Here is a 12,945-nt window from a genome sequence, read left to right on the forward strand (position 1 = left end):
GCACCGAGGCGCTTTACCTCCAGTTTCTCTCCGAGACTAAGTGTCTCAAATGTGTGCTCCAGTAAATGGTCAACTTCATTCATTTTCTTTCAGTTTTTTACTTCTTTTAATGGCTGGTGATGTTAGCTATATGCTGCTCTCTCGTCTCCTCTTCAAACTACACGTGACGTTTCGCAGCACTGCACACGTGACGTCAATTCTGAATTATGTGAGATGACGTATGGTGGGGATGGCAGCACTATGCCCCTATGGTCATTATTTTTTTGCCACACACATTAAATAGAAAAATACTCTGAGCATGCGCAGTGTAGTTTTTACAGTCAACGTTCACTTAGACAGTGAGAGGGAGGGGCGGGATCGGGTTTTGTCCCACATGGCTCTAAACAGCTCAAAACGGCACTGTAGACACTAATTAGAAGAACACAGACTAAAACAGCAATGTACAGACGAATCAGATGATTAAACATGATCTTAAAATATATTTTATTTAAAAAATAAAAAATAAATTGTATTTTTTTGTAATCATTATTTGTAATACTTTCTGCTGACACTAGGTGGGGCTGTGCCCCACCTGCCCCTAATGACCCGTCGCCACTGCCTGTGTGGTAGTCTGGTCAAAAGTGGTCTTCAATGGCATTAAAACGATGCTGAAGTTAATCCATAGGTTAATCCAATGTGTCTGTGTCCCTTTGAAATGATTTCTGATAATCCATGAGCAATAAATCAGCTTTTCGGTTTTGAAATGTCAGAGCTAGAGACAGCTTCACTCTGGAGCAAAACTGTGTGCACGAAGCGCCATCTTTTTTTTTTTAACGATTCTATTGGCTCTAACGGTCAAAGAGATGTCACATGTCAAAATCGAAGAAGGGGGGGGGGGCCAGAGATAAGGAAAATCCACCCAAATGACCCCAGAAGTGGGTTTTTTTCTTGCTAAATCTGTCTAAAAAGGTCATATTTCACTTGTTTTGCATCAATCTTGATACAGGGTACTTATTATATGTTGTAGTTTGGATTCCAAATGCTTTTAGTCTACCATACCATCATCCAAGGGTGGTTTTCACTAGAAGTAATTATTATTTTTTGGACGGACACAATAATTAAACATTTTTTACTGTGTTCAATCTGAATTTACTTTAAAATAAAAACATCTATATTGATTCTGACACTTCTACATCATACTCACAGGTGTAACCTTGCTTTGAGAAAAAAGATTATTAATTTAACCGTTTTAGAAGAAAAGATGTGGTCATTTGTTCTGGGAATGTCCTTTTCGAGTCTGAGACCTGAAAAACAGGCTTGGGGCTTAACAGGTTAAGAGGTTAATCACCGAAAAATGCAATTCCGATAGAAATTGTCCCCTGTCAAAAGTTTCTATGGTGTACTACTTAAGCTCAAGGTCATGGCTTCTTCATTTGTTTTTTTCGAGAGGTTTTGACAATTCTTCATAATTTATTGGGTCTTTAAAAATTCAAAAATTGCCTGAACAATTTATCAGATCTTATGATAATGATTAACTACCATAATGTTTGAAGCCTTTACGCGCTTGTACAATCTTTCGAATGGATCCATGTTTCTTAGAGATTTACAATTTAAAAAATGTTACACATTGCTGAGTTGCATCTTAAATTAATATTTCCAACTCTTACATGATGTATACCCCTTTTATGTGGCGTATACTATGTACTCTTTTATATCCTCTATACCCTGCCCTTCAAAGAACAGAGAATAGTAAGGTGTAAAAGGTTTTGGGTTTTCAAAGTCTCTGTTAACTAACTCAAACTCTGTTTTCTGTCCCACAGACTGAAGAGCGCAGCAGACGATGCTCTAAAACACCAAAGAAGTGTCTTGTTTTCCTCTGCTAAGACCCGAGAAATCAAATATATCAGGAAGAGGCAAGACCGGAGCTCAGCTCCCATTGGCTCACACATAACTCGAGCCCTGCATGCGGCGTCTCGTCGCTACGGTTCTCTCTCTCTCTGTTCCTGAGAAAGTGTGTGTGAGCTCCAGCTCTACTGATCCATCATCCGTGTGTCTGGATAAACCTCTGAACGGACTCTGTGCTCTTTTTTCTGGAGCATTTACCTCGGACTATAGGAGCTAGCTTAGCATGCTAGCTGGAAACACGTTAGCAACACTAGTCAGATTGAGAGTTTGACGGAGAGAGAAACGGTGTGTTTAACGGAGTCTGCAGGGAAAGGTGATCTAGGAAACATGAGTAAAGTCCAGATGCTGCTGTCGTTGAAGAAGCAGCGACTCACTGCTGCTGCTGAAGAGATATTTGCTCTGTTTGAACAAACAATAGCAGAGCTCGAGGAGGAGCTGTCTCTTTCCAAAGAGGAGAACGAGAGACTCCAGAAACTACTGGACGCTGTTTTACAGCCTGAGCTTCGGATACACAGAGCAGATGTCCAGCAGCTGGTGGTGGTTAAAGAAGAGCCTCTCCCTGACCAGCAGGAGGGGAGCACCAGCCTGGACCAGGAGGACCCAGAGCCCCCCCCACACATTAAGCAGGAACAGGAGGGAGAGCAGCTTCAGGAGCCGGAGGAGGCTGATATCACCAAGTCCACTTTCACTCCTGACCCTGTGAAGAGTGAAGATGATGAAGAGAAACCTCAGTCCTCTCAGCCTCATCAAAGACAAACTGATCACATGGAAACAGAAGCGGATGGAGAGGACTGTGGAGGACCAGAACCAGCCAGGAACTCAGATCCAGAGAGCAGTTTCCAACCAAAGACTGAGGACCACACTGGAGACTCTTCTGAAGACACTGATGACTCTTCTGAACCTGACACTGAAGACAGTGCTGATTGGAAGGAGACCAGAGAACCTGCCTCAGGCTCAAACTCACTGAAAAATAGAAAAGAATCTGTCAGTGATCCCCGACGTAGTGCTGAAAAGAAACCATTCAGCTGCTCAGTCTGTCAGAAAGCTTTTAGATATAGACAACAACTAGATCAACACATGAGAGTCCACACAGGAGAGAAACCCTTTCGCTGCTCAGTCTGTGAGAAAGCTTTTTCACGGAGTGGAAATTTAAAGAAACACATGAGAGTCCACACAGGAGAGAAACCCTTTCGCTGCTCAGTCTGTAAGAAAGCTTTTTCACAGAGTGGAAGTTTAAAGGAACACATGATAATCCACACAGGAGAGGGAGCACACAGCTGCTCAGTCTGTAAGAAAGGTTTTTCACAGAGTGGAAGTTTAAAGAAACACATGAGAGTCCACACAGGAGAGAAAGCATTCAAATGCTCAGTTTGTGAGAAAGCTTTTTCACAGAGTGGAAGTTTAAAGAAACACATGAGAGTCCACACAGGAGAGAAAGCATTCAAATGCTCAGTTTGTGATAAAGCTTTTTCACAGAGTGGAAATTTAAAGGAACACATGAGAGTCCACACAGGAGAGAAAGCATTCAAATGCTCAGTTTGTGAGAAAGCTTTTTCACAGAGTGGAAATTTAAAGACACACATGAGAATCCACACAGGAGAGAAAATATACAGCTGCAATGTTTGTGACAAAAGATTTAAATGGCGTGGTGTTTTCCAAAGGCACAAGTGTGTTGGTCGTCAGTCCTCACGGCTTAATGAAAATAACGGAGAGGCAGAGCCTCCAATCAGCAGCTCAGCTGAACACATGGAAACAGAAGCCGATGGAGAGGACAATGAATAAGTCTTATGACAGTTCACACGTGAGAGAAATCTGTCTGTGGACAATATGTTTCATGTTTTTGTCATTCTGATGTATACGTTAACCACTGACTGTTGATGAACCACTGCTCATTTAAGGTGGTCTGACCTTTACAATGGACCAGCTAGTCTTAGTGTCTTAATGCAAACGTTTTGTAAGATGACTGTTATCACTGTATTATACTGTAAATGAAAAAGGCTTTAATCCTTCATGAAAGTCATAATATGGCATCTGTATTTATGTCCATTTTTGATTAGAAAACGAAATATGTCAGACATAGTTATTTTGATTGGCTAAATGTATTTTTACATTCTCAGTTAGCTTCAGGCCTCAGAGGAGAAGTATTGAGGTAGAAAGCTGGTGAAGCCATTTCCTTATATTCTGTTTGCACAGATCATAAACCTGGTTGGCAAGAAGGAAGTCATATTCATTCGACCACACAACACAACGCAGAGATACATAAATAGAGAAAACGGATATAATTTGTAAGTGAATTTATTAATGTGTTTAATAAATTCTGGCTAGGACAACCACACAAACGGCAGCAACATTCCCTCGCAGCAGTGGAGATGGAGCATCAGAACCTGGAGAATACAGCAACAACAACAAGGATCCATTTGGAGATAGGTAAATGTAAATATTACAGTAATAGTGTACTTTCATTGTTTGGGTTTAGTTAAATAGGTTGTAAGAGAGAGAGAGAGAGAGAGAGAGAGAGAGAGAGAGAGAGAGAGAGAGAGAGAGAGAGAGAGAGAGAGAGAGAGAGAGACTCCTGTCCCACCTCCCCATTTTATTTTGAGTTGTGCATTGTTATTTGTGCTTGAGAAATATTCCACTTGAACTTTATATTTTAATGAACTTAGTAATGATTGTCCTGTATTTCTTTCCGATTTCACAGCTGCCTGGGCCTAGCAGCAAGAACCTCCATCTGTGCCTGCACCCAGGTCAAGATCTACCGTGGCTCAAGGGCCTTCACCAGAGCCATCACCACCAAGGACCAGAGGAGCAGCATGGACGGTCCTGCACAGAAGCCCTGAAATGGCTCTATACAGGACCGTCCTGTACACAGCTCTCTGACATGGCTATATACAGGACGGTCCTGTATATAAGGTCTCTGAAATGGCTATATACAGGACGGTCCTGTACACAACGCCAAATGGCTATATACAGGACCGTCCTGTACACAGCTCTCTGAAATGGCTATATACAGGATGGTCCTGTGGATAAGATATCTAAAATGGCTATATACAGGACCGTCCTGTACACAGCTCTCTGAAATGGCTATATACAGGACGGTCCTGTATATAAGGTCTCTGAAATGGCTATATACAGGACGGTCCTGTACACAACGCCAAATGGCTATATACAGGACCGTCCTGTACACAGCTCTCTGACATGGCTATATACAGGACGGTCCTGTATATAAGGTCTCTGAAATGGCTATATACAGGACCGTCCTGCAGCTAACGTCAAATGACTATATACAGACCGGGCTATTATAGCATGCTTAAGCAAGTTTCGTGGGTGGTAATGTAGGGATAGGATTCACAGATAAATATTCTCACGACAACATTATTTTCAATGAGTTTCCCCTCAATATAAAATTGTGGCAATTAAATCTCTTTCCATGCCAATTGCTTAGCTTTTTATGCTGATTTCAGTCTTTTTTTTGGCTTATCTTTTTATGTTGTTTCAATCATTTTCTACTTTATATTTTCCAATGCACAATGTTTTACTTGTAAAGGATATCACTGCATACTTTAAAGACTACTCGGTTTTATTAAAACTGAAGGTTTTTTTTTAAAGAATACGCCGACATTTCGTTGACGTGTAGTGATTTTGCATTGAAAGCAACACAAATCATTTATCGGCTACGCCGGCATTTTTATTTTAGAAATCGGAGAAACCGTATTTTGAATTGTATGTAGTATGCTGTACATGTTTGTAATTTATCCTGCTGTAAACGTTAATTGTACACCAATTATATCTATATTTCTGTAGACTACATAAAAAGCGACTCGATTTTTCTGCCGATAAAGACGTGAAAATCCCATGAAATGTCAGGTTTCATTTCTAAAATTGGTGAAGGTCACCCTCTGGTTTCAAACTAGGGCTGCAACAAACGACTAATTTGATAATCGATTAATCTATCGATTAATGAAACGATTAATCGATTATTCGGATCGTTAAGGTTTTAACTGTACTACTACTTATATCGATACTGCTTATCGATCCGGTCCTTTTAACGATAGTATTAACGGTTCTTTTGACAAGAAATAAGGTAAACTAACTAAACAAATTGTGAACAAAACTAACATTGCTTTTTATTTTAATTAAATGCATAATATTTCACATCAAAAGAAACAACAATGTTTTAACAAATCATATTAAATAATGTGAAGATAGAACTGTAAACAGAATAGCTGAAACTTTAACAAAATAAATAACTCAGTTACCTCTAATCATTAACCCATGTTTGTATAACTGAGTTAACTCTGTGTGTTGCTGCTAGCATACATAACACCTGACGTGGAAACGTTCCTCGTGGACGGAGCTACAGAGCTGCTAGAAAGACAGTCGAACCCGGTGCATTCCTCCGTCTGGATGTGGAGCACTTTTGCTAAATGTTTAGACAAATTGCTCGTGTTACCGCCCTTACATGCTAAACTCTTATTGCACTTTTGGTAACGAGTATTGTCCACATCGAGACGGCTAAAGTTTAACCACACCTCGGAGCGCGTTCTCTCCGCCATCTCCTCCGTGTGTGTGTGTTGCTGCGTGTAGCAGCTGCGTGTGTGTGTGTGTGTGTAAACTGCCCCGTCCCCTCGCAAGCAGGCGGGGAGAGATCTCTCGTCTGAATTGGGAAGATCGAAAATACATTATAGACGCATTTTATAGTCATATTGCATATTAGAAACGGAGTTGGCGACACTAAGACTGCGATATAATGTTTATGTAGCAATAATACATATGACATATGTTTTAAATGTCTCCTGTACGGTCCTGTATATAGCCATTTCAGAGGGTTGTGTACAGGACGGTCCTGTATATAGCCACTCCCTGGAGATGCAGTTCAGCTGTTTTACGCCCTAACCCGGCTTCATGCCTATAAGGTCATCACAACTCTTTTAGGTCAAGACAGAGTGATCACCCTGGCTGGCTTCTTCCCCCCTCCTCACAGGTCGGAGGAAGAAGAAACATCTCATCTCCTCTGCCCGGTGCGCGCGCTGTCTGCTATGTGGCGCGCACGGCGGCATTGCGTCGTTCTCAGCGCCTGTTTTTGCATTACAGAGAGCGCTCGATCGGGCAACCTCTGTCTGCACAACGGCTGTCACACTGGCTGTGTGAGGCTGTGTCACAGGCATATGTCTCCTCTGGGGTGGAGCCCCCGGAGAATATCAAAGCGCACTCAACCAGAGGAATTTCCTCCTCGGAGGAGGAATGTCAGTGGAAGATATTTGCACGGCTGCATCTTGGTCTTCCCCCTGCTCATTTATTCAATTGTATTTGAGGGATGTCTCCCTTTCCTCTCTGACACGCCCTGTACTGGGTGTCCTGTCAGAGTGAGTGACGTCAGGGATCCAGCTGTGCGCCTCTCTCCTGCCTCGCGGCACACAGAGAGCGGCCCTTTTTCCCCTCGTTGGAGAGGGAAGTTCCCCTTCCTCTGACACACTTCGTAGGGAGTGCCAGTCAGAGTGAGTGACGTCAGCAGTGGTGTAGTGGGCGTTGGACGCGGGGGTACGCCGTACCCCCACTTATTTGGAGCATGATCTTTTTTTTAAGTCTAATAAATATAAAATCATTGCCAGTGTTATCAGTTGCAAGTGTGTATTTGTTGTAATAATGACGAAAACATAATACATTTCACAGTAGCCTAATTATAATACAAAATAAAAACAATTTCCTTAAAAAAGTATGATTCATCATCACGCTCGTGACCCCGCGGTCACTGACACACCCACGGCGAGCCAGCTCGCCGCGCCCGAGATTTTGCGGCAGCTCTTAATCTCAAGAACACTAACGAAAAAGCTCTATAATGGCAGGCTAACATGTTTTACTTGACTTATTTTCTAAAAAGAATATAATTCACAAGAAGAAAGAGGCTAGCAGCACCGAAGCTACAAGTGAAGCTGCAGTACAATACATCATCATAAGAGCCGCCTAAAGACGTGGATAATACCAGCTAACGTGCACGTTAGCTGCGCTAGCAACGTTGAGCTAGCTAGCTCAAGCTCACCTTTCCCAGAGGGACGGAGGAGATGTGGCGGAGGAAACAAGAGGCTTACCCGTGGATACACTGCAAAGCTGGGAAACTGGGCTGCAAAGTTTGTTCATCCATTTCGGATTTATCAGCCTTCAAAACCCAAGGTGTGTGTGTGTGTGTGTGTGTGTGTGTGTGTGTGTGTGTGTGTGTGTGTGTGTGTGTGTGTGTGTGTGTGTGTGTGTGTGTGTGTGTGTGTTTGGGGGTGGGTGAAAAGCAGCGCTGTCTGCTTATTTGCAATGTAGGCTAGGCCTAATCAGAATAATGTCAAGTCCAGATTCAATATTGTTTGCCTAAGTCATATGTCAATTGATATATCGGTAGTTTCTGTGGACCTGTCTGCCCGTTGTGTGAGTGCACTGCGCGCATGCGCGGCATTGTTTTGGATGACCTAATTTAAATAGCGTCCCCCCAGTAAAAAAATCCCCACTACACCACTGGACGTCAGGGATCCAGCTGAGAGCTCTCCTACCTGTCTGACACGGAGAGACCGGCTGTTCCCCCTCTATGATCGCAGGACAAGGTGGGACCTTCGTCTCTACTTTCTCACAGTGGTCAGTATGTATTGTTCCCAGCCTTCACCCCGTCAGGAAAACAGGTATGTTTGCTCCAGGGACGGGGATGTGCCATTACGCATGGCACAACAGGCAGGGGGTGTTATTAAGCAGGTATGTCTGTGCTTCTAGTGCTGGACGGACCCAGTGGGGCGCAGACTACATCATGCTTCGCCCTTAACCCAATAGCGATAGCCTTAGAGGGCGAAGCCATATACGAAATAGAACTGAGGTTACCTACTGTAACCCAGCTTCTATGAGTATTGGCGCAGCCCTCTAAGCGCTGGGCCCCACTGGCTCTACGAATAGCTGAAGAAAAGTTATATTGTATGGGAGCAGATCGCCGGGCACCCTTCCTATTTATACCGGAAGGAGGCCCGAGGGTGGGGCCCACCTAGCGGGTGGGCGTGGACTACAAGTGTTTTCAGTACTGCGCGGGAGCGCAGAAGGGTAAACCCAATAGCGATAGCCTTAGAGGGCTGCGCCAATACTCATAGAAGCTGGGTTACAGTAGGTAACCTCAGCTCTTTCAGTTGTGTGGTTTGTTTACATTTTACAGTGACGTTGACGTCACTTCTTCTTCTTCAGTGGCACGTTAGAGCCCACTACTATTGCAATATTGCCCTGAGTGGCTGTTCTTGTTAAATAATGTTTGTGTCGCCACAGCGGCTCTTTTTATCCACCAGCTGCTCTCTGATTGGCAATCAGCGAGCGTATCGACGATCGTCCAATCAGAAGGGAGCTCACGTTGGCACGGCTCTTATTTAAAAATAAAACAGGACATATTTAACCAGACCATAACCCTTAATATAAAAAGTGTTTGATAAATAACCCCACAGAAACACTTGTTGACATTTTCAGTGCATCCAGAGAATGTTAATTATATTCAAATGTGTTAAGTTTGTAAGGTTTAAACACATTAATAGGAAAACAATCCCTTAAACCTGAAACTAAAATGTGACAAATCCAATTTAAATGACTGCGATATATTCCCTGTACTGAAGTAATACTAAAAAACACAATATCTGCATTAAAACAGTACACTGTACGGTTAATGAAACATTAAGAGGTAAACAAACATAACATGTAAGTGGCTTTGGATAAAAGCGTCTAACACGTAACATGTAATGTAATGATAAGCTTTCACAGGTGCAACAATCAGGGGGCTGCAGGTCTGGAAACAGTAGCTGGAGCAGTTGGCTTTGTCCTGTAAAAACATCCTGAAGTTGACCTGTTGTCTAATGAAGTGGTGGAACACGCTGGAGATACCTGGTTGCATTACAAAGTGAATCTCTATTTCCAGAGAAATATAGAATGTTTGGAAGAGTTTGGAAAGAGCTCAAACACAGATCAATACATAGCAAGCACACCATCTGTCAGGTGTGGCATGACAACATACAGTATCATATCAAACAGGTATTTTAAGCCACTGCAATATTTCACATGTCAAATTCTGACGGCGTGAAAAAGCATGCAGACATCATTGCTGACGTGATAATACCTCCAGTTATTAACTGATAAATCAAACGTTTATTCATGTTTAGCATTTGTAATGACTCAATAAATGCATTAGATATTATGCATATAGATATCACAATAACTATTTATTTCACATTAATACAAAAAGAGAAATAAAACATACAGCCTAAATCAAATGTGTAAGATAGAAACAAATGTATAATAATAATAATAATGTAATATTCTATTGGAAAGCATTTAACTCTCCTCTTGCTATGAAATAAACAAAGTACTGTAGTAATCAACTATTTCAAATGTATTGTAGTAAGTAGAATCGACCAGGAGTACTGCAGCTAATGATCTGAGTACTTCTACGTTTACTTTAGAAGCAGATCTGAGTACTTCTACTTTTACCTTAGAAGCAGGTCTGAGTACTTCTACTTTTACCTTAGAAGCAGATCTGAGTACTTCTACCTCCTCAGTTTAAATGAAATGACTGTAAAAGCGAAATTTCCGACGCGTCCCTGAAGGCGTCCCTTTAAGGTGGAGTTTCACGGTGCTGCAGCGGCTCGTCGGAATTTCAGTCCAAATAAACTGAACAACCGGAGACTTTCTGACCCCGGTGATCCCCCGGTGATCCCCGGTGATGCCTCCATTGATGCCCCGGTGATCCCCCGGTGACCCCCCGGTGATCCGGCTGGTGCTCCGCTGTTCGGTAAGTCCTCGTGTTCAGCCTCAGTTTGTAAATGCTGCTGTTTTAACCTTAGCTGTGCTTTAAAAGGATGCTTACATTATGATGCACGCTTTTCAAATTAAGACACGATGTCTAACCATCTATCATATTTTTCGCGCACAGCCCGCCGGGTATATGATTTTAACTTTGTGGATTTGAGCCTTTATTGGAGAAGAAGTTGTGTTTGCAGCGTTCTTATTATACATCCATGGTTTGCACCGAGAAGCCATTTTGGTGCGTTCATGTTACATCGGGTGAAAACCGTCAAAACTGAAAATCAGAATATTTCCAAGTAGCAGAGGTGGAAGAAGCACTCAGATCTTGTACTTGACTAAAAGTAGAAGCACTCAGATCTTGTACTTGAGTAAAAGTAGAAGCACTCAGATCTTGTACTTGACTAAAAGTAGAAGTACTCACTTAATTAAAGCATTAATTAATTAACGCTGACAATTATTTTATGGCGCATTAACGGTTTGAATTATTAAGTGTTTGCAAACTAAATGTTACTGCACTTGTGTTCATATAGCAGTACGATTACAATAAAAGTGCATAATAGTTTTTTCACTATAGAATTTTTCGTAGAACAATCATGCGATTAATTGACATTAATAACAAATGTTAATCGTTTCCCTGCACTAAAATAAATGTATGTATGACAAACCAAAAACACAAGTGAGACCCTCAAAATTAGCAGAAAACGGACCCCTTTTATATAGACATTTGTATTCATTGGGATGAACCCCTTGAGATGCACCATCTCGTTTTCAAGGGGGTCCCAACAATAGCAACAACTTACAGACATACATAAACAAAAAGACAAAATGCAAAACATGACACACAAGACAAACCACATACAGTCTGTTAATTGAAATTCAAGCAATGCACACAATCATTACAATTTGAGACAGTCGAACAAATCAGTTTCATCAATATCAGTTAATAACAAGTACAGACCAGTTGAAAGTGAGATAACAATGCATGTTTAAATAAACCCAATGATGCAAGAGATCTAATAGCAGCAGGTCAAGTATTCCAGTCTGTTGGGGCTTTGAAAATGAACGCTCTTCTGCCAATCCATTTTTTTGCAGAGGGGACAGAGAAATAAATCTGAACAGAATGTCTAACTTGATGATTTGGTGAGTAGGGTACAAAATACTGCTTTAAATAAGGGGGATAGTTAAGATAAATGCATCAGCTGGAGCCAATGCGTCTTCTTACATTTAAAGAAGGCCATTTAAATTGGTTATACATTGTGCAGTGATGTGTACGAAAAGGACAACCAAGAACAAATCTGCATAGTCTATTGTAGGCTATGTTGAGTGGAGCAAGATCTGATTTATGTGCATTTTGGTAGACAACATCACAATAGTCCATAATCAGAAGAATAAGTTGAGAAGCAATTCTCTTTCGGACACTGAGCGTAAAACAATTGCGAGAGCGGTGTAAAACACCGATTCCGTAATTTACTTTTTGTATTACATGCTTTATATGTAGTTTAAATGAAAGTTCAGAATCTAGCCATACACCAAGATATTTAAAGATATCAACTTTATGCAGAGAAGTGCCATCCTTACATGTTATTACTACATTAGGTTTGGATTTGAGCTTCTGCCTGGGACCAAAGACCATGGTATAAGATTTTGTTTTGTTAAGCAGTAGTTTATTGTGTGATAGCCAGTCCTGTAAGATATTAAAATCCGATTGAAGAGAGATCTGAATTTGTGAGAAATCTGATTTGGATGTATGACAGTGTCATCAGCATAAAGGTGAGTACAACAATTAATGAGACAAGAAGATAAATCATTTATGTAAATGGAGGACAGAAGTGGGCCCATAGTTGATCCTTGGGGTACACCCTTTTGTTGGATCAACAGGTCAGACTCTTTTCCATTAACTTGTTAAGCCCCAAGCCTGTTTTTCAGGTCTCAGACTCGAATATGACATTCCCAGAACAAATGACCATATATTTTCTTCTAAAAGGGTTAAATTAATAATATTTTTTCTCAAAGCAAGGTTACACCTGTGAGTTGGATGTAGAAGTGTCAGAATCAATATAGATGTTTTTATTTAAAAGTAAATTCAGATTGAACACAGTAAAAAAATGTAGGTACTTGTAGTGAAAACCACCCTTGGATGACGGGATGGTAGACTAAAAGCTTTAGGAATCCAAACTACAACATATAATAAGTACCCTGTATCAAGATTGATACAAAACAAGTGACATTTGATCTTTTTAGAGAGATTTAGCAAAAAAA

At 41.3% G+C, this 12,945-nt stretch overlaps 1 protein-coding gene across 1 annotated transcript in view; it reads left to right on the forward strand.

The window, feature by feature from the left end:
- Positions 1-12,945, forward strand: part of LOC117557735 (zinc finger protein 845-like) — a 43,127-nt gene that overhangs the window by 20,653 nt on the left and 9,529 nt on the right. Inside the window, exon 3 of the mRNA XM_034233705.1 lies at positions 2,926-3,489. Coding sequence (XP_034089596.1) covers positions 2,926-3,489 — 564 coding nt within the window. The remainder of the gene's footprint in view (positions 1-2,925; positions 3,490-12,945) is intronic.

This window comes from Gymnodraco acuticeps, unplaced genomic scaffold, assembly GCF_902827175.1.
Source record: "Gymnodraco acuticeps unplaced genomic scaffold, fGymAcu1.1, whole genome shotgun sequence".
In the NCBI taxonomy this organism is placed as follows: domain Eukaryota; kingdom Metazoa; phylum Chordata; class Actinopteri; order Perciformes; family Bathydraconidae; genus Gymnodraco; species Gymnodraco acuticeps.